This window comes from Adiantum capillus-veneris, chromosome 7 (genome assembly GCF_014529385.1).
Source record: "Adiantum capillus-veneris isolate H3 chromosome 7, ASM1452938v2, whole genome shotgun sequence".
Classification (NCBI taxonomy): Eukaryota; Viridiplantae; Streptophyta; class Polypodiopsida; order Polypodiales; family Pteridaceae; genus Adiantum; species Adiantum capillus-veneris.
This window is the reverse complement of record NC_140937.1, coordinates 12,171,759-12,194,360: the sequence shown is the minus strand read 5'-3', so window position 1 is coordinate 12,194,360 and position 22,602 is coordinate 12,171,759. Positions and strand designations below refer to the sequence as shown.

The 22,602-nt window shown below is 44.7% G+C and overlaps 1 protein-coding gene across 3 annotated transcripts in view; it reads left to right on the top strand.

Moving 5' to 3' along the window:
- The first annotated feature begins 6,674 nt into the window (after nt 1–6,674).
- Nucleotides 6,675–22,602, top strand: part of LOC147453444 (uncharacterized) — an 80,871-nt gene continuing 64,943 nt past the window's right edge. The window contains exons 1-4 of one of the 3 annotated variants that reach the window (XM_086515624.1): nt 6,739–6,776; nt 7,000–7,054; nt 7,264–7,268; nt 7,525–8,080. In XM_086515624.1, coding sequence (XP_086371750.1) covers nt 6,739–6,776; nt 7,000–7,054; nt 7,264–7,268; nt 7,525–8,080 — 654 coding nt within the window. The other 2 variants (XM_086515622.1, XM_086515623.1) reach the window with 2 other exon arrangements.

Here is a 22,602-nt window from a genome sequence, read left to right as displayed (position 1 = left end):
TGCATGGATAGAGATCAGTCATTTTTTGATTTAGAAGAGGACATTGCTTATTTCAAAAGTGAAGGTGATGTTATTGTATTTGGGGATATGAATGCTCGCACAAAAATATTGCAACATGATACTCAACAATTTGATATGCCATACATTTCAAGGGAGTTGGAGGAAGGTCACTTGTATGATCGTTCCTCAGTGGATGAGAAAGAGACGGATCACTATGGAAAGTTACTTTTACACATGTGTAATAGCACGGGTATGCTCATTGCCAATGGTGTATCTTTGTGGAGTGGAACCAATGGATTTACATGTAGGAGACATAATGGGGATAGTGTGATTGACTATATGCTACTCTCCGAAGCCATCATGTATCACATAAAGAGTTTTATGTTTGGCCAATGGACCCCGGAATCCGACCATCGCACCTTATCTAATGACCTTTCATGTGGAGAAGCAACTAAGCATGATAATTTCAGCCAAAGGAAAGAGAAATTATCACTATGTATGGATTTCAAACGGGCACCAATGTACATTGAAATGGTTGAGCAAAAATTATGGATGAAGAAGCTTCAGTATGATGCACCATTGGAAACTAAATGGGAAGCTTTCAAGAAAGTTATTTGTTCTTGTGTCGAAGAATGCTTTGCTATAAAGCATCTCCATGGTATCAACAAAGATAGATCACGCAAAAGGTGGTGTGATAAAGAATGTCAAGATGCTCGAAAGTCCTTGATAAAGCTTGATGCAACTATGGACAAAGACAACTATCAAAGTCATTTGCATACATACAAGGCATTGATTCAAAAGAAGAGAAGAAGATGGGAAGTAAAGCAACAACTTTTTCAAGTCCAAGAAAAGGCACATGCATGTGAAAGATTTTGGAGAACCTTGAGGGGCAAGCGGGTTGAGCATTTTGGTAACTTGAGTCTTGTGGATATGTACACACATTGTAGGCAATTATATGAGCAAGAAAATGTTGAAAAAATACCATTTTATGGTTCACTCCCATGTATGCCCTCCTTTTTTACTATTGAGGATGTATGTGGTGGGCTTGAAAAGTTGGCCACTCGCAAAGCGGGAGATCTTCAAGGTATCAAGCCGGAGATGATCAAATGGACGAGAGATTTTACCCATGAGTGGATGTGTGATATGTTCAACCTTGCATTTCAACATGGTATGCCTTATGATTGGAGTACTAATTGGGTTAAGCTTTTGCACAAAGGAAGGGATATAAAGAATGTAAACAACTACCGGACTGTAATGATTGGGTCTCTTATGGCAAAGTTATTTGGGTGCATAATGGAGATGAAATTGAGTGATTGGACTAAAGATAATGACAAGCGTGCAAAGGGACAAGCGGATTTTCGTCGATGCCATAGCACCATTGATCATCTTGTCACTCTTCGTGTTCTCATGGAGGAAAGTCGGTTGAAAGGCAAGCGATTGTATTGTTGTTTTGTGGACTTTAAGAAAGCCTTTGACATGATTCCACGTAACAATTTGTGGAGAAGGATGGAAGAACTCCAAGTGCCAAGTGAGTTTATGCTTGCGGTTTCTCGAATCTATGAGAAGGTGATTTGTCAATTGCGCATGGGAAGAGAAATTTCAGAAATTTTTGTAAGCACTATTGGGGTTAAACAAGGATGGTTGTTGTCACCAACTCTCTTTGGTCTATGCATCGATCAATTGGAACAAATGGTACTTGACTTTATGCAAGAAGAAGGCATTGAAGAGGTCACTATTTACAATGCAGTAATCATGCTTTTGATGTATGTGGATGATGTAGTGCTTCTAGCACACACTTTAGAAGATGCACAAAAGCTTATGGTTGTCCTTGAGAAATTTTGCTTGCATAGTGGGCTGATTGTAAACGAATCCAAGACAAAAGTTATGCTTGTGAAAACCAACCATAAGCTTTTGATGTATGTGGATGATGTAGTGCTTCTAGCACACACTTTAGAAGATGCACAAAAGCTTATGGTTGTCCTTGAGAACTTTTGCTTGCATAGTGGGCTGATTGTAAACGAATCCAAGACAAAAGTTATGCTTGTGAAAACCAACCATAAGGAGAAGCCATGCATTATGTACAATAATGAGACACTTGAAGTTGTTGAGAGCTTTAAGTACCTTGGCCTTGAGATTTCATTCAATCACAAGTGGCATGAATGTGCTATGCATCGTTTGGAAGCGGAAAAGAGAGCATTTTATGCATTTGAGAACATGTGTAATGCGGGAAACATCAAGTGTTGGGTTCTCAAGAAGTATCTTTTTGATGCATTGGTGACACCGGTTCTTCTTTATGGAGTTGAAGTGTGGGGCGGGAGCATCTCAAAGTCTACTTGTAAAGAGTTTGAGAATGTCCAGAAGCGTTTTCTTACAAACTTTCTCCAAGTGAAGACACAAACACCATATATGCTCCTACTTCTTGAGTCGGGATCTCTTCCAATTGAGGTTATGGGCATGGAAAGGGTTGTGGAGTACATGATAAAGATGCGTCAAAACCCCTCACATCGACTTCCTACAATTGCATGGGAAGCAAGAAAAAAAGTTCAAAAGACGCAACAAGATCTTGAGCACGGGATGGATGCAAGGCATAAACAAGTGGTTTGGGAGATGGGACTCATTACACTTGCTACATGATGCTTCAATTGACTCCCAAGTGAATGAAGCTGTTCTACAACGCCAATGTATTACGGCTTGGGAGAAATCCGGTGGGTCACACTTCATACATTACACCACCCATATTTTCCCCAACTACAAAACCATGTTCTTCGATGAAAGAGGAAACCATACTCACACTTACATGCTTGAACCTATCCCCTTGTTGGCAATACACACTATCACAGCCATTCGGCTTAGCTCCCATTTCCTTCGATGCGAGATAGGGCGTTGGGGCAATGGAGAAGAGTCAAATCGATTGTGCCCAGTATGCTCACTGCAAGTTCGAGAGTCTGAGTACCACACACTACTAGAGTGCTCAGCTTCTGGTCACATTCGAACTTGCTTCTCTCACATTTTCAGCCATAACTTAGACCTACACACTTTCCTCTCCCAACCAAAGTGTGGGCTCTCCATTGCGACCCTCATCACCACAATTTTGGAGCATCGAGAGTCACTCATCAGCCATACACATACTACATCACATGTAACTTTGGTCCCATAGGTCATATTTGACCTCCAAGGACGATAATAAAATCTCTCTCTCTCTCTCTCTCTCTCTCTCTCTCTCTCTCTCTCTCTCGCCCCCCTTCCCTCCCCTTCCACCCAACCTTTCTCCCACCCTCACTGTGCCTCTCTCTCACATCCTCACTCAACCTCTCTCTCTGTACTCACTTGACATTTCTCTCCCCACCCACTCTCAAGATCTTTCTTCCCCTTACCTGAGGTTAAAAGTGATGATATTCAACCGTAAGCAAGCACCCCCCTTGCTTACAATCATGGCACCTTGACTAATGTGGACTTTTGAGAATAAGAAGGCTAAACAACTTGGGAAATATCCTTGAATTTGTTGAGAATTTCCCTTGAGCTCAATTTTCATGTTGAACATCATTTTCCACTGGTCATGACCGTTCTAAACACATTTGTGTTGGTTGTGCACGTCAATTGGTATTTTAAACATTGATTACTTGCATGAAAAACTTTCTAGGTGAGACGAGTATTCCACCGTGATACACTTGACGTATTCACATTCTAAAACCAAACTAGGCATGGTCTAACATGACAAAACAAGAAAAGTTGTCATGTTTAGGGCCACAACTCCTCGGTGGGGTATGTACACAATAGAAATCGTGTTCACGCATGCCACACTATATACATCGTCGCATTTGCTCCCGTACTTCAAAATGTATAAAGATTAAGTTAAAACTTTCATTTCACCTTATGTCCATGCTGCAACACGACATTCACCTTCTCTAAACATGCACATCCTTTGGCACGTGTCAATCTCTTTGATCTTCACTTTAATCAAGTTTTGCATAAGAAGGGTTTGTAATCCTTTCTCTTACATGCTATATCATTCATTGTGAGCAACAATACACCCATAAATCATTTGATTCTATCCACATGGATCAAATGGTTGTAGTCTATCATTCACAAGCATGTGAAGAAAATTCAGCCTTGCTCCTTTATCAAACACAAAATGCTTCATAATGGCCAATGCATAGACTCTCTACACATATCAACATCTTTTAGAGTAACAAAGGCTCTCAACATCAATAAACTTATGGAAGAAATATCAGCCAAAACATCTTGTATATATACTTGCACCAAATCCTCGCCCATACTATTAAGTTTTGATTTTGTTATTGTAAAATCCATAGCATGTCCTTTAGAAAACTTGCTTGTGTGTCACAAGGTATCTTGTCATGCCACATATTTGGAATAGAATCATCACCTTTGATAGACATTTCACCGTGTATACACCCTTCACCAAAGTCATGAAACACTATAGCATGGTTATGGTTGACATGCACATCACCAATATCCCAAAAGCATCCTTATCAACAAAATCCTCCTTGCAAGCCTCATGAAGTAGTGCTTTGCTACTCTTTTCCTTGCACAAAATGGCATCATCCCTATCTACAATACTAGAAGGCCCAAATGAAATGCATGGTGCATTTTTCCTCTTCCCCCTCACCCAACCTCTCTCTGCCTCCTCACCCAACCTCTCTCTCTCTCTCTCTCTCTCTCTCTCTCTCTCTCTCTCAACCTTTCTACCTGCCTCAATCTGCCTCTCTCTCCCTTCCTCACTCAACCTCTCTCTTCATGCTCACTTGACTTTTCTCTCCCCGCCCATGCTCGAGTCCTCTCTTCCCCTTACCTGAGGTTGAAAGTGATGATATTCAGCTACAAGCAAGCACCCCCTTGCTTAGAATCATGGCACTTTGACTAATGTGGCCTTTTGAAAACAAGAAGCCAAAACAACTTGGGAAAATTACTTAAATTTGTGGAGAAGTTTCTTTAAGCTCAATTTTCATGTTGGACATCATTTTTCCACTGGTCATGACCTCTAAACACATTTGTGTTGGTTGTGCATGTCAATTGGTATTTTCAAACAATGATTGCTTGCATGGCAAACTTTCTAGGTGAGACAAGTATTCCACCATGATACACTTGACATATTCACATTCTAGAACAAAACTAGGCATGATCTAAAGTTGCAAAACAAGAAAAGATGTCATGTTTAGGGCCATAACTCCTTGGTGGGGTGTATACACAATAGAAATCGTACTGTCCACACATGCCACACTATATAAATTGTCACATTTTCTCCATACTTCAAAATGTATAAAGAGTAAGTTAAAACTTTCATTTCACCTTATGTCCATGCCGCAACACAACATTCACCTCCTCTAAACATGCACATCCTTTGGCATGTGTCAATCTCTTTGATCTTCACCTTAATCAAGTTTTTCATAAGAAGAATTTGTAAGCCTTTCTCTTACATGCTACATCATTCATTGTGAGCAACAATACACCCATAAATCATTTGATTCTATCCACCTGGATCAAATGGCTGTAGTCTACAATTCACAAGCATGTGAAGAAAATTCAGCCGTGCTCCTTTATCAAACACAAAAAATGCTTCATAATGGAAAATGCATAGACCCTCTACACATATCAACCTCTTTTAGAGTAACGAAGGCTCTCAACATCAATAAACTTATGGAAGAATCATTTACCAAAACATCTTGTATATATTCTTGCACCAAATCCTCACTCATACTATTAAATTTTAATTTTGTTATTTTAAAATCCATAGCATGTCCTTTAGGAAACTTGCTTGAGTGTCCCAAGGTATCTTGTCATCCCACATATTTGGACTAGAATAATCACTTTTGATAGACATGTCACCGCATATACACCCTTCAACATTTTTATCGAAGTCATGAAACACTGTAGCATGGTTATGGTTGACATGCACGTCACAAATATCCCAAAAGCATCCTTATCAACAAAGTCCTCCTTGCAAGCCTCACCAAGTAGTGTTTGCCACTCTTTTCCTTGCACAAAATGGCATCATCCCTATCTACAATAGTAGAAGGCCCTAATGAAATACACGGTGCATTCTCTTGAATTGGCTCCTTAAAAAGCTGTTCCAAGTTGAAATCTTGCTCCATTTTTAGCATAATGTGCAATCATACCCTCCTACGTATTCAAATATATGGTTTCGTTCAAGAAAATTTTGATGCAAAAGTAAGTCGAATGCCCATGGTGCTCTCCTCCAAAAATAATTATAGTGGTGCTGGAAGCAGACCACAAACCTCCACTAAGCACCACACACACATACTTATCACACCTCTCACAATCTCCCTCTTTAGCATAAGCATTTGCATGTGAAAACTATGAGTTATTTAATCTCTGGTATTCAAAAGACCTTTAAAATCCTCATTCTAACATGCCAAATCAATAGAGAAAAATTGTTTGATCAAAAGTTCTAAAATGTAATGTATTGAGAGATGGTTTCCAAAAATTTGAGGGGTAGTTTGGCAGGGGCATATCAGGAATTTTGGTCAAAGTCGGGCTTACTGAAATTTTTTTTGGACCTTCTCAAATGCAATGGCATTTTGAGGGGCATTTTGGGAATTTATGGCATTTTGAGAAGTTCCAAGGTATTTTGTGTTGGATTTTTTCATAGCTTTTATTGAAAAAGCATTTCAAAATGGGGGTTGACGAGCCCGTCGCCCTTTCGCGCCCCTCATCTGCCTCACCCAAAGCTCCGCCACGCCGGGCCTCGTGTGTTGTATGTGTTGCGAGCCGGTTCTTACCGTGAAACTCAGCAGGTGATGAATGAGAAGAAGAAGAAGAAGAGAATTTTAACGTCGTAGGAAACTCAGAGAGAGAGAGAGAGAGAGAGAGAGAGAGAGAGAGAGAGAGAGAGAGAGAGAGAGAGAGAGAGAGAGAGAGAGAGAGAGAGAGAGAGAGAGAGAGAGAGAGAGAGAGCCACAACTCCAGAATGGGGAACTCGTATTTACGACTTTTTTTAGTTGAAAACTTGACTTACAGGATATTGTGCAAGACAACAGCCAGTGAATCAATTTGCTTTGTTAAGACCAAGCTGGTTTGCAGGATGAATTGAAGTCATACAGGAAAAATTCTCTTTATTACAGTTTGGAGGTCGGTGATGCTGTTGTCAACATTCCCAGAGGAGAGAAGCTTATACAAAGGGGAAATGTTTATGATGACAAGATGGATGGACATGCCGAAATGGATTGCGAGAGAGTCAGACCAAGGGTAGTGTGCACAATTGTCTGCCCAGACATTAGATAGACAAGGTAGATAGCCTACATTGATTTTTTTAGCCAATAGTATCTGTCTATAGATTGTCAGAATCATATGTCTAGTATTGTGTGTGTATGTCTGTATGCATTTGTGCATACAGACATGCATGCATGCATACACCACAACTCCTAATGGACTGTGTTTTCTTTTTCAAACATTCTTAACAATTATGTATTGCAAAACGTCCTTGTGTTCAGTGTCAAAGCCATGCCCTTTGCTGAAGCCTGAAGGCAGCTTGAAACTGTGCAGGGACAAGGCAGCAGGCAAAATGGCACCCCCTCACCCTACTGTCTTGGACAACAGCATGAATAATGCGGCCAAAGCAGTGCCAATAGGCTGGGAGGGAGCCAAGTTTCCTCTTTCCAAACTGGACCTAAGCAAGCTAGCTCGTGAGTATGGCAAGAAAGGGAGGTCCTATGCGAAGGACTCCATTATTTCTGTGAAGACCTCTGCACACGGCCGACTCTCTCAGATACCAGCTTCTACAAGGGTTGTTGCAAGGAGGAGAAAAGGGGTAAGTCCTCGTTCAAGTGGTGGAAACTCCCCCCGTATCTCCCCTCGTGTGTCAGCCGGCAATGTTCGCCTGGTTAGTCGAACAGACAATGGATGGAGCTGGCTATCTGTGAAGTTCAAGGAGATTCGTGCAAATAAACTTGTCAAACCACGAAAAGGAGAGCTTCCTCCAGAACTCATCAAGGCCATTTGGGGCTCACATAACCTCAGACATTGCCAAATCTCAGGCGGTTCCCTTAAAGGCTTTGGCAAAAAGAAGATCTCTATTGTACCAGAAGATGAAATCAAAAAGGTAAGAAGCATGAACTTGAATTTTGAACTTCAATCCTGTTTCATTTTTCTGATTACTCCATTTTCCTGCCACCAAAAAAATATTATGGTTCATTACATTACTTACAGCCCCTTTATGTTTGTACAAATGTATACATGTGTTGAGTCCTTGTAAGGCCAACGGATGATATACATGTCACATAAATCGATTATCAGACTATATTAACAACACTTCTTTTATGATAACTTTTTTTTTTCCCCAAAAGAGAAAATCTTTCTATTAAAATCACCTCAAGGGCACAGACCCCAAGGTAGAATTACATCATAATAATACAGAGAGAACACCATAAATGGTATCACCAAAAATAAAAACCTAGGGCAATCTAAGATACAAGATTGCCTCAAATCAAGGCTAGATATGGGGGTTAAGTCTTGAAGACCTCCTAGGCGTCTTCAAAGACTCAGCAGACTTCTTAGCACTTTCTACCAAAGAAGGAAAATGCCGCTCATAAGCTGAATTTATGCCTTCGGAACTGCTGCTGTTATCCAAATCACTGCCTTGAGGATCAACTGGCGGATCGTGAAAAGCTGGTGAAGAAGTAGTATCCGAGGAGAGAGGAGAAACATTTTCTCTTCTTCTATACACAAGCTTTGGAGCCTTTGTTCTCCTAGCTCGTCGTCTTCTTTTCTTCCCTTCCTTCCTCCTAGCTTTCTCTGCTTCACTTCTTCTCCTTACCAAGTGATCTTCCAATCCCCCATTCGCATGAAGTGCCTCTTGTTTTGAAGCTTGCTGCCTTTGATCAGGAGAAATCCTGCGTCGAGTACAATCTGCAGCAACATGGCCTTTTCTACCACAAACAAAGCAGTGACCAGGAAGACCGATGAAGAAAACCCTCTGTAAAATTTCTCCCCCATGAATGGTCGGGAGCGAAATAAATTGCGGAGGGTTCTTCGCCAAGGATGGGAAGAGCACCATCCTTATGGAGATTGTGCGATCCTCATCATCAAGAATCGCAGCATCTCCAACCACAAAACCCATACATCTCCCAATTTCATTAACATGCGGAGCAAATTCTGGAAGAAGTCCTGGGAATCTAGCTATAACTGCAGTTCCACCTACAAGTCCATTTAGATCCATTCCTTGTGTCCATTTGGCAAGAAAGCCTATGGCAAAATGAAAGTCCACAGGGCCCTGTGCTCAGACCTCCATGGCTTGACTTTCAAACTCGAACTGTACCCTGAAGAAGCCTCTCCCGAGAGGGGAGACATTCACAATCTTAAAATTGATGTGAAGAAGTGAAGCTTGAAAATAGTCCTTCAATAGCCTTGCTGAGTATAGACTTCCCACCACTTTACAGGCCAAAGAACAGGACTCCAAGCTTACGGTAGATTCGTGAATGGCGCGCAAGGTGTTAGAAGAAAGATGAATACCTATTGCAGTAGCGGAAGGGGGGGGGGGGGGTCGGAGGGCCTCATAAGGGTCTCCTGAAAAGGTTCCTCGAAGAGGAACGTCTGCCCCTGCAGCATCCATCTCCTTCCCGACATAGCTCTCCATATCAATCCTTTTGTAGCTGTGGGGTGGGGGGGGGGGAGGAGGGGAGGGCAAGGGTAAGGAGGCGAGCAGATAGGGATGGACGAGGCAGGGATGGGAGGGGGAGGGGGGGGGGTATGGCGAGGGCAGCAGGCAGGGTAGGCGAGGGTCTGAAGCTATGGTGAGGGCAGCAGGCAAGGTAGGGATTAGGTAGGGAGGGCCAAGGGGGGGAGGGGGAGGGGGGGGGGGGGGGGGGGGGGGGGGGGGGGTCGAGCTGGGAGGATGAGGCGAGGGAGCAGGTGGGGATGGCGATGGAAGCTACAGGATATCAGCGCGCGGCTTCAAACTGTATTATTCTTTTTTGATAACTTGGCCACTCGTCTCAGGGTTTGCTTATCTCCTTGACGGCTCTTTGTGGCTGTGCCTGTCCTTGCGTGGTTCTTCTTCTTGCTTAACTCCCCCACTTCCCCCCACCCCCAATGCCCCTCCTATGCACATGAGTACCCACCTTCTGCTGTACTTTGACATGGTATCAGAGCTCAGGCACCGCCTCTGTCGGGAGTCCTGTTTTACCTGACTGGGAACAGATTTCCATCTTCACAACAATATGGCTAGGTTTTTCTGTTCAACATGGACGATGTCCTGGTGATACGACACGATTGGAAGGAGGAGGCTTGGGATGGCTTTGTTTTTCACCCTTACTCAGGAAAGATTTATGGCAATGCTGCTGTCTCCAGAGTAGTCTATTGGATCTGCAATTTTCAGCGGTGAGGAGTTGATGAGGTTGCCTTTTGCATCTTTGAGGAGGAGGTGTTCCTCTATGGTACTTGGTTTGGAAGTGAGAGTGTCCTCTGCAGTTCTATGGAGGGTTGTCACCACAGAATTTTCTTGTTTTCTGATACAGGTATTTGCGTTTTGGGCTGCAGTGAGGACTGAGGTGATGTGTCTCTTACCTTGGATGGCCTAGTTCTTCTTCTGTCTGCCTTTGGAGCAGTGTAGTCTTGCATTGGTGTCAACATGTGATCCCGGGCAAGTTCTTGCGCTGTCCTTCTCCCTCGGAGAGATCCTCATCCGATGTAGACATGTGAAATTTTCATGTCTCGCAACCCGGATGAAGATATGGTGGGTTCATCTTGCATTATGACTACAAGGTTTTTACAAGAGGATGTGTTGCAAGAGTTTGTCAGATGTCGTCTATAAAATGTACTCGCTCTCTTTGGGACATGATGAGAGCTGTTCCATCAAGCTTTATCTGGGTCGTCTGTTTAAGGTGGTGTATCCCTTGGCAAGCGGTGGAGGTGTGTTGTGGATCCACTAGGAACCTGCCATCTTATCCAGTACTCTAAATATCGTCTGGTGGGTGGTTCCTCATTCTGGTTCAACAAGTAGGTGGAACAGTTGGACTGTGCATTCTGACTAAGAGGTGTTGCGATTATGTTTTGCCTTTTTGATGTGGATGGTCAATCCATGAGTACTGATACCTTTTACTTCTATCATTAGTACTTTTCTCAGATAGTACTAGAGTTCCATTGGGGGAAATGAGGTTTGCACCCAGAGACTTGGGAGGGGGATAGACCTCTTGTATCCTCCTTACATCAGGCTTAGGCAGTACTTTAGCTTCCTTGTTCAAGCGTAGAGGTCCTATTCAGTTCTTAGGGACATATTGCGGTGAACAAGGCAAGGATTGTTCATATTCATGGTCTGCAGTCATGGGACACTTTCACTATCTGAGCTTCTGGCATGCAGTGTGGATATGGGGTGTGTTTACTCAACCTGCTCCACATGGAGGTGCGATCGATCTCCTATATTGTCCTACCTATAGCTATTGATCACATGCCGTCCCATGACATGCAGTACCACTGAGACAGGTTCCTGGGACCTGGCTGACACTAGCGGTGGCTTATGGACGCACACCCTTATGAGCTATTGGTGGACAATAATGGTCTATTCCGGAGCCTTAGAAGGACTACTTTCAGTAGCGGCTCTTGTTGCTGAGGGGGTTACTTGTTTTTGTAACCAGAGTTGTTGGATCCTTACATTACCACCATTGGCCTCTGAATCCCTAGAGTCTTGCCTACACTTTGTCTTGCACCCAGGATTTGAGAGGGGGTGTCAGAATTTTGAGGGTCATTTAATTTAATGGGTTTGCTTATTTCCCAGAATTTGGGGGCTTCTATGTGGTTGTTGTCAAAGTCGACGATGCGGAAGCGTAGAGACCAAGGGGAGTGAGCACGAGAGAAATGAAATGAAATGATATATTAACGTCTACAAAAGGCCAAAATGACCTATGAGACCAAACTGATTTCAATGGTGAGTCTATCTGGGTACAAACAAAGAAAACTACAAATTAGAAACTGAGATAGGAATGCTACCGACTCCTATGGGTGGCTGGTAAGCTGAGCAATGGTATAATGCCACAAAGGTACAAAGTGAGGATAAGTGTCTGTACCAAACTGCTGACGTGTCAAAGCCCTGAAGAATGGAGCCAACTTACAGATGCTGGCCGAGGGGCCTAAACCCTAAGAAGAACAAGTAACGGAAGAAGAAGCCATACCAACTTATGGGGACCCCGTCCGATGGGGCCCCAAGTGACATAAAGGATTAAAATAAAGCAGGACCCACACACACAAAGGAAAAGCTGGCGGAGCAATTAATGACGTGGAAGTTTTCCAAAAATTGCGTTGGCATGATGACGTGGCAGACTGTACGAATTTCTGCGTTTTGAACTGGCTGATGACGTGGCAGGCTGTACGGATTTCTGTGATTTACGTTGGCAGCTTTTTGGCTTTGCTTTTGAACCAGATGCTTTTGAGTTTGAAGGCTTTTTACTGTAAACTGCTTTTGGGACCTAGGGCCTTTAAATATGAGGTTAGGGCTCATTCTCTGGCATGCTTCTTGGAGAAGGTGCAGAGTCTGGAGTACCGGCTTGTACTGTGTTGATGCAATATAAAGAAATACCGAAAGGGGCGCCAAGGTTTGGGGCCAATACTCTTTGGGGTGGAATTCTGCCACTCCGTGTCGCGTGTCGTCTCTCTCTTTCAGTTCAATTGTTATTGAAGTGCTAAAAGTGTGTTCAGTCTGTTCTTTTCTATTGGCACGTAGTGCCCGTCTTGTGACAGTGGTATCAGAGCATCAGGCGTGTGCTTTTCTGAAAGCATACCGGTCCCACAAAAGAGCAGACAGAGCAGTCCAGAGACCTTTGGAATTTATTGGAGGTATCTTCGTGCTCCAACCCGGACTTATTAGCCACTCCCATCCTTACTTCATCGCGCATCGGGCGCGCTCCCGTCTTCACTGCTCATGTCTTACAGGGCATAAGAATTAAGATCACTTGCAAGAGAAGGATCCAGATTTTTTTTAAGTCACTGTTTTTCTCAGAAGCAGTGCCATGCAGATGTTGATGTCTACAGCTACCAAGCAGCATACTCCAAGTACTTGGCAAGCTTTCAAGAAAAAAAATTTGCCCGAAGTTATATGGTTTCTGACATCTTCCTTCGGAGTGCAACTTTTGGCAGAGTGGGGTATCCTAAAAAACTTGCCATGGAAACCCTAGCAGATTATAACTTGAAATTTCTCGACATCTCTCAATGGATGTCTCTTCACGAGCAGATGACCTTGGAGATCTTGTGCGATTGCTACCTTGGGACTACCATCGCTGCCAAAGAAACACTGTTTGTCCAAGAGCTGATGGACCATGTTGTACTCGGCTACAACCCTATGGAATGAACCTAGCCCTAATTTTTGGGTGCAGGTTTCAGGATGGAAAGTCAGTCGACTTTTCGAGCTCGATCGATGTCGAGATTGCTTTTTAAGTTTGAAATCTGTTTGAGAACTTGTTTGGTGATCCTATTTGGAATTTGTTTGAAATGGATGGTATCTGTTTTAAACCTCTCTTGGTGCCGATTTGAACTGTTTGACTCTGGTTTTAATATTGGTTTCATTGATTGGTGATTGTACTCCCGGGTGGAGAAGTGAGAAATACTGTTTTGGTATTGTTTGAACCTCGGAACGACGCAGGCCGATGCCTGGGGAGCGTTTGGTTGTATGCTTGAACCTCCAAGCGACGCGGAGTGCGGTATGGGGAGCGTTTGGTTGTACAGTCCTTTGAGCTCATGGCGCGGACCTTTTTAGGTTATTTGTGGGGAGAGTGACGAGGTAGTCGTTGAGTAGCTTCATACCACAGACCGTTTGTCTCGGGGGAGTGCTCAACGACGCTGTTTGTTGTGTTTTATAACAAGCATATGTAAGCATTTGTGTTGCATTGTGATGTGCCTGCTACTGAATATTCCTAATTGGATGAGATTGCTTGGGTATGTAATTTTTTAGTGCATCAAGACACCCGTGGAAGATCAATACGGTCTGGGTGTGATGACTAATTTTACTACGCCGGAATATCAAGAGTTCCGATCTGGACGAAAGGAGAAGCTAACTCCTTGATCAAAAGAGCTGAAAAGAGAAGCTGACTTCTTAACAAAAAGAGCAAACTGATTGTCCCTCGGAATGTCCCTCGAAATGGCCCTCGGAAATTTTTGAGCTAACTTGAGTTGTTTGGCAGATATGCTGTAATCACGGACGATTACTCTCTTTCAAGAAAGGGAGATGTAACAAATTGCTGACGTGTCAAAGCCTTGAAGAATGGAGCCACCTTACAGATGCTGGCCAAGGGGCCTAAACCCTAAGAAGAACAAGTAACGGAAGAAGAAGTCATACCAACTTATGGGGACCCTGTCCGATGGGGCCCCAAGTGACATAAAGGATTAAAATAAAGCAAGACCCACACACACACGAAAAGTCGGCGGAGCAATTGATGACGTGGCAGATCTCCAAAAATTGCGCTGGCATGATGATGTGGCAGGCTGTACGGATTTCCGTGATTTACGCTGGCAGCTTTTTGGCTTTGCTTTTGGACCAAATACTTTTGAGTTTGAAGGCTTTTTACTATAAACTGCTTTGGGGCCTAGGGCCTTTAAATATGAGGTTAGGGCTCATTCTCTTGCATGCTTCTTGGAGAAGGTGCAGAGTCTGGAGTACCGGCTTGTACTGTGTTGATGCAATATAAAGAAATACCGAAAGGGGCGCCAAGGTTTGGGGCCAATACTCTCTGGGGTGGAATTCCGCCACTCTGTGTCGCGTGTCGTCTCTCTTTCAGTTCAACTGTTATTGAAGTGCTAAAAGTGTGTTCAGTCCGTTCTTTTCTATTGGCACGTAGTGCCCGTCTTGTGACAGTGTCACCATGATACAATATAGCCCTATCTTGATCGACACTCTGGGTGTCGTGCTAGAATCTTGTGGATCCTCTGCCGCAATCTCCGTCGGTGTTGCGTGGCTCCCCTCCTCAGTCGTGGTCGTCTCGATCTCCCCAACTCTATAGCTCAGTCAATGAGAGTACCACTCGTGTGTGTATGGGTGGGAACCGAGCTCTGGGGTGGTGGTGGCCCCTCTGCCTCTGTGGTACTCGGACTGAAGAAATCTGAGATGCGTCTCTGGGACTGTCTCTGTCTATCCACTCTCAATAGAGAGTCTCTATGTCTCTGTATCTCAAGTAGAAATAATCCGAGACATCTCTGATCGAGATATCTCATGACTCTATCTAACGAGTCAAAACCATCTCTGAATAAACAGCGAAAGCGTCCCCGAATCTCATAGTAGACTGTGCAGTGACATATGAAGTGAAACTCCGTCTCTGGCTCTGCATGGCATAACTGACATATCCTCCTGTCTGTTGGTATGCCTCTGAATCTACCTGTCTCAATCCCAAGCTGGTGTGAAGATGTGCGTATCTGGGCTATGGCACATCGTAACCCATGAGATAGATGTGTGTCCATGTAGCTGGGCCGTGTGACAAATCCGTTTGTCGTGAGTTGGAGAAGATGCTCTCTATAGAAAGCCCTCTTCGTACCCAACTCCCGTGATGGTTCTATCCATGTCCTCCTGGTATCATGCTGGATAAGATCTTGCCGAATGAGTAGTAATCTCCATCCGTGTAAGAGCCAAAGATGGTGCATCAAGAGAATACTGGAAAGGGGGCAGCCTGTCCATGCTAAAACCATGCCTCTGAAACCATGAGCTCATCTGTGTATACCAACATGATGTATCTCCGTGTAATGCCAGCTATCTAGATGACTCAAGAGCAAGCCTAGCATATCTGTCCTCGGTGGTGTCCCATAAGCTATGTACAAATGATACTGATCTGGTAAGTGCCTCAATCTCCATAGGTGGGGCAGCCAGCTCCGCTCGTATGATGTCATGTGGAACTGAGGTTTTGGCTCTAATCAGCCTAGAAATCATAGATACCAAGGGCCTTTCCATATTACTCCATCCAGCATTGTCAACAGATGGTCCCCAAACCTGAACCCCGTAGTGCATAACTGAAGCGACCAAAGTGTCGAAGAGCTAGAGCTTTGTTCGAGGTTCCTGGAACTGAACCTGCGAACAAATCCTCTCTAAACCGCCTAGGGTTGCATAGGCACGAGTCAATCTAGTGTCTGCTGTCACTTTCAGTGTGAACCTCGGTCCACTAAAGACCACCCCAAGATATGTGTATGCATCAGTGTACTCCATACTGTCCTGACCATATGTGAATGTAGGTGCTGATCTCCTGACCCATTGTGGCGTGGTATTAAATACCATGACCTTGGTTTTACCAAGGTTGACAGACAATCCACTATCCCCTGCAAAACTATGCAATGCGTCCAAATGTCTCTGCATACCCTCTGGTGAGTTTGATATCAACACGATATCGTCAGCATACAATAAAAGCGGGATCCATGTCCCTGCAAGCTGAGCACCTCTATCTCCTCCTCTGTCAATATAATCAAAGACCTCATCAACATACATACCAAATAAAGTAGAGGACAATGGACATCCCTGTTTCACTCCGATAGTGGAGTGAACTATGTCAGATATCCCCTCTGGTGTGCGTACATGACCCATCACTGAATTGTACAATGCCATAATCCCCCATATCAGTTCTGTAGGTATCCCCAATTCCATAAGTCGGCTCATCAATCTGGCCCTCAGTATTGTGTCAAAAGCTTTGCGGAAGTCCACAAAGCTGCAATATATCCGTCTACCATGTGCTCGACCCTCCTCAATGATAGCTCTGAGTGTAAAGACATGATCCAGTGTGGAGAAACCCCTCCTGAAACCAGTCTGTCCAGGTGCCCGTATGCCCATAATTTCTGCCTAACTGCTCAACCTATGCTCAAGGATGTATGCATATAACCGTGCCAATGTGTGTCCTACCATGATAGTACGGTAATTCCCCGGCACTGTGGGGTCTCCTGTCTTGAAGATAGGTACAATAGTAGACAATCTCCAAGACTTAGGAAAGCCCTCGCACATGACACGGTTGAACAACCGTGCAAGCATCTCTGCCAACAAGTCCCCAGCATGTATAATGTGCTCTACTACCAAACCCTCATGATCCTGTGCCTGTCAGGTCTTCATCCTGTCAATGGCCTCCTTTACCATCTCAGTGGTAAAGAAGGTGCTCGTAGCCGGACATGGCTGTGGTGGATCTGGTAGTGGTGGCTGTCCAGGTACAGTGTATAATGATGCTGCATACTGCCCCCAGTAATCACTGGTGGGGGAGACTACTCATGTACTAGACGCAAAGCCTCTCTTGAATCTCTACTAAGGAAGAGATGATATAAATCGTGCTCCATTTGGACCAAGAAAGCTCGCTTCTTCCATCGTACTAGTCGTCATGTAGCAATACGAGACAGTCTATAGGTGATCACTCCCAATGCAAGCTCCCGCTGGATCTGAGCTCTCCTCTGTCGACACTCCTCATCATACTAGCTGTTTTGAGGCATGTGCCCATAACGACGTCTCTGACCAGGCTGAGTGTGTGGGTATGCCTCTGTCGCTGCCCCATGTAATGTCATGTCAGCATAGATGTGATCTCCTCCACTGTGTATACTGGCTCTGATGTGCATAAAAGTCTACGTATCTCCTCCGCATAGACTGAGTCAGTCTCTGGTGTAAAAGTATAGCGTGGATGTCTACCACCCCGTGAGGTCTGAGATGTATTGTACTCAAAGGAGACTGAGAATGTCAAAAGTTCATGATCTACTGCTAACCCAACAGGCCTTGGTCCCACTGTAAAATCCTGAATGTGAGAGATAAAGCTCGGATGTGTCATAACATAGTCTACAATACTGGCCCCATGTCTGTGTGGAAAACAAGTAAAACTTGTAGATGATGGGAATGTCTGTAAGCCATTCAATATGGCTAAACTGTGAGTAGTCGTCATCTCCCTGAGGTATCTCCCATACTCTGTATGCTCTCTGTCGTGTGAGCATAACTCAAGCCCCATCTCCTCTTGCTCTAGCTCTCTGAGTATCTCCTTTGAGGTATAGAAAACCGTCTGTGAACTGCCCCTACGGGCATTGAAATCCCCCAATAGTATGATGTCTCCATCCCTGGAGAACTCCCAAATATCATCATCAAGTACAGAGTAAGGAGATTGTCCTTTGGGTGAAGCATATACTGAAGTGCTGGGAGGAAAATAGCATATGGTGATGTACAAGAAACGTTCAGTCTTTGCCCTCAGCCTCACCCACATGTATCTGGCCTGATCATCTCTCCAAACTATGTGCAGTAGTGGCTAGAGCTCCTCTCTGAAAAGAACTGCTACATCTCCTGATCCTTTGGTCCCATGCTCAGATTTGGTGCATGTTTGGCAAGCTGTCTCCCCTCTGTATCCTGATATATGCGGCATCAATTGTCCTGAAGCCTGATGAGTCTCTGAGTAGAAAACAATGTCTCTGTCTCTGAAGCTGTCCTCAAAGGCCCCCACATCAAGTCTATACGAACCATTACAGTTCCAAACTTCCATCCTGAGTGTGGTCCCATAGGTCTCGCACCGTCATGTAGGGCGTCTCTCCATAATGACCACTCTTCCTTCTCTGTAAAAAGCTGTCTTCAGTTTTTCTCTTGCGGCCCTAATCTTTGGCATGACTTCCGGCATGTGGGCAAGCTGTGAGAGGGTGAGTCGTCACCAAGGAAGATACCAGTCTTTTTGAGAGTGGACCTCCTTCTCAAAAAGTCCTTCTGCTCCTCAATAGAGGGGAAGTGCGGTATGAGAGCTCTTCCTCTCGATGCTTCCCCCGTGCCTCCACTTTTCTTACCAACTCTCCATTCTCTTGTGTGTGTCGCTTTTTGCATCCCCATTAGTACCATGAGCTCTTGTACACCTATTGAACATAATCTTCTCGGCAATTTGGTTGTTCGTGTAGCATTGGTCACCTCCGCGAGATGGTCTTGGCAAGCTTTTCATGATCCGGCTGGGAGGATGGGATATCTGATTGAACCGCCAGAGATGTGATGAGATCACACATGACTGCTTGCAGGCCTTGGCTTTTACGCCAATCGATGTTCCTCTCGCTTTGCCGCTTCCACACACTCTTGTCGACGTGTCTCCTGCACTTCCACACGGTCTTGTCGGCGCGCTTCTTCTTATCGCATCATTATCTCTTGTCACGTGACACATCCAACCCTATGTGTCCGTGGACAAGCTACAACACGACAAGGGTTCCGTCAGTCCAGTCAGTCTAGATTAGCAAGTGTTCTGGCACTTTTGTGAGTCTGTTCGCAGACCGTGCATGTTCAGTCACTTAGTGTAGATGCATATCCTCTGGTTGCACACAGCATGATCATAAGCATTCCCATCAGAATCCTTCAAGGGAATTTTCTAGTGCATTTAGCCTATTTTACCTATTTTTGACATTTTTCACTTATTATTTTTAAGTGACTTTTGTTGGAAAGTAGGTAGGGCAAATTGAGTAAGTTTGTATATAAGCAAAGCTAGACTAGCATTAATTGGCAGAAGAGGCAGCAGGAGCACCGGTGCTCAACAGGCAACTTCTCAGTAAGACCTTGGTGGCGGTTTTTCCTCCAAGCAAAAGACTCCCTTCCCTAGCGTTTTTGCATCAGATGCTCATCGCCATCAACAGCCTCAGCATAGCGTTTTCAGCAAGAAGACCATCGCGAGCAGATCCCAATCCCTAGCGTTTTCCAGAATTGCAGCCCAGCCGTTTTTGGAGCCAGATCGCCCTCCCTTGTGCATGGCGATTTTCAGCCCTAAGACCTGTAATTTTCAGTAGATAAGAACCATCAGTTTTGAGCCCAAGTACCTGTAGGTTTTCAGCCATATAGACCAGCAAGGGCAGCGTTGTCCATAGCGTTTTCAGCCACAGGAGATTTCAGCCCATTAGCGTTTTTGGACAGCAGATAAAGAGTAGCAGATTTCAGCCCTTAGATCGGTCTCGCCATCACCGTCATCGTCATCGATCTAGCCTAGACTCGCATCAGTCATATGCATTCAGTTTGTACCAGTTTGTGCAATCAATAGTAGACCACTCTCGCCGACGAGAATGGGGCCTTCGGGAGAGCCAGATCGCCCTCCCTTGTGCATGGCGATTTTCAGCCCTAAGACCTGCAATTTTCAGCAGATAAGAACCATCAGTTTTCAGCCCAAGTACCTGTAGGTTTTCAGCCTCGATACTGCTACGAGTCTTGACCATGCAAGGATTTCTACTCTTGGTTCAAGGAAGGTCACAGACCCCGCATGCAACACCCGATATACAGTTGGTTGCTATATTTCGATGCTCAAGGCGCACGATCCCACGCGCTATGGCAAGCCTGCAGTTCCAAGAGTGGGTAGAGTATCACCAAAGCGCTTTAAAACACAACCAAAAACAGGAGAGAAAAATACTTTTAGGGATTAGTGGATTAGTGCAAAATCATCAAAGCTCTAATACCAATGTCAGATGTAGCGGAATTGAATGTGGCGAAGATCTCGACCACAAATCTTTACTTCTTTCCTTGCGTGAATGTGTCCTACCTAGCACGAGAGATGGTTCCTTTTATTTCCTTGAAGACAGGGAATGAGAGAGAGAGGTAGAGATGTGCGGAGGGAGCGCGAGAGGGAAAAGGAGAATGACACCCGATGGGGTCCCAACCAACCCTCTCAAGGGCCACCGTTGCCAATGTCGTATTTGCGTTTTATGGCATGAACAGAATGTACACACATGCAATACCTCAATTGCAGACTCTATTGACTCGAATGGGAATGTTGCTGCGGTAACTCTTCAAAATGAAGCACTTCCGGGGCTGATTTGATGCACCTTCGGATTTGTCTCCATGAGGGGTTGCTGATGGCTGATGGCCATCAAGGGGTAAATCTGGGGCTAATTTGTGCTCCCAATGTGAGAGGAAACAAGGGCTGAAGGCTGGCTACAAAAAATGCAGATTTGGCATGCAAAATGCAACAGATCTATCACGCAAAGGAGGTCGAAAAGGCAGATCTATCAAACAAAATGCAACTGATCTATAACGCAAAGCAAGACTGAGAGCGCAGATGATGATGGGCAACGATGGGAGCACTCGATACGGCAAGGGAATGGCCGAGAAGAGGCTCAATGGGTTGCCGAAGTTCTGGGCTGAAGCCGAGGAGGTAGTGTTAGCAGATCCACCGCGATCCCGGCGAGGAGATTGGCTGAAATCTGAAAACGTTGGGCTGATGGCTCGCAAATAAAAGCAAAATGCCAGGTTGCTTGTTCTGCAAAACGCTAGGCTGATATTCTGGCGCTGGCTGATATGCTGCAAAATGTTGGACAATGGCTCTTTTATAGTGAATTTGAGTGCCAGGCTTGGTGTGCGAAGTCTGGAAAATGTGCACACATGGGAGTCTTCTAGCGATAACCCGCCGTTCTGTGACTCATTTGACGAACGTACTGGACCGACATGTTTCTCTAACCTAGACCTACATGCTCGTCATGTTAGATGCCCATCGAAATGTAATAACACCTGTCAAAACGCTTGTACAATCCATTTATGCAAGAGGGTTCCAAAACCGGAAAACCTAATCTATTGGACTCGTCCGGACATGCAGGTCTTGCGAACAGGTTCACAAAATTGCCGGTACTAATCCTCCTAGGATTCTAGACACTCCTATCTAAGAAAAGGTGCAAAATTGGCTGTGGAAGTCGATGATGCATGTCCACATGGCACACAGAGTCATGTGCACGTGACAAGGCTCTTGAGCAACAGGCTCTTGAATAGGCAGCAATGGAGGAGCTGACAAGCATTCTGGTTAAGGTGAAAGTAAAGTTTCCAACCTTCAAAGGACTCTCCACAGAGGATGCAGACGACCATGCTAGGAGATTTTTATCCCTCTCCAGATGTCGTGGCCTCAACAGAGAAGACGCCTGCCTAGTGCTCTTCCCGTCAATCTTGGATGGCTTAGTACCATCAATTTGTTGAGAACCACTTTACAACTTGGGCAACTCTAAGGCCACAACTCTGTGAAGCTTTCGGACTAGGTGATTTTCAAGAGAAAGTCTTGGATGAGTTGGTGCTCCAACCTGATGTGACATTTTTATAACTCATGACAAGAACAAAGTCTATGGTAGCCAAGTTTCCTCAACAACGAGGAGAATTCATGGTCAAGAAGTGGGTGGAGAAGGCTCTCACTATGTCAGGTGCAATGTTTAAGGATTAAGCTCGGATCTAGACTCCGCACAAACACAAGGCTACTTTACTTCACTTGAAAAAGAGAATTGAATTGAAGACAATGAAGGAGAAGAAGAAGAAGAGAGAAAGAGAGACGACACAAGATGTCGGGTCCCAACCACCCTCAAGGGCCCCCTTGATCTGTTGCCAGAGCAAGTACTTGCTTTATTACTTGCACGATGCTGGTATAATAATGCTAATGGGTACTTGATGTAGATGCTTGGTACTGCTAGGAATTGAGGGGTACTGAAAATGCTAGGGACTGACGACTGTGATATGCAACTAATTGGTGATGAAGGGGCTGAAATCTGCATGCTGAAAACGCTGGACTGCTGGCTGAATTCCAAGAAGCTCCATGCTGAAAACGCTTGTGCTAAAGTGCTGAAAACGCTGATGAGAAGGGCTAGAAAACGCTGGGTACTTGGTGCTTGCTACTGTAGGGTGCTACGGTACTACTTGTTCTGTTGGGATAAAGGGCCACGTGCCTGTCTGCA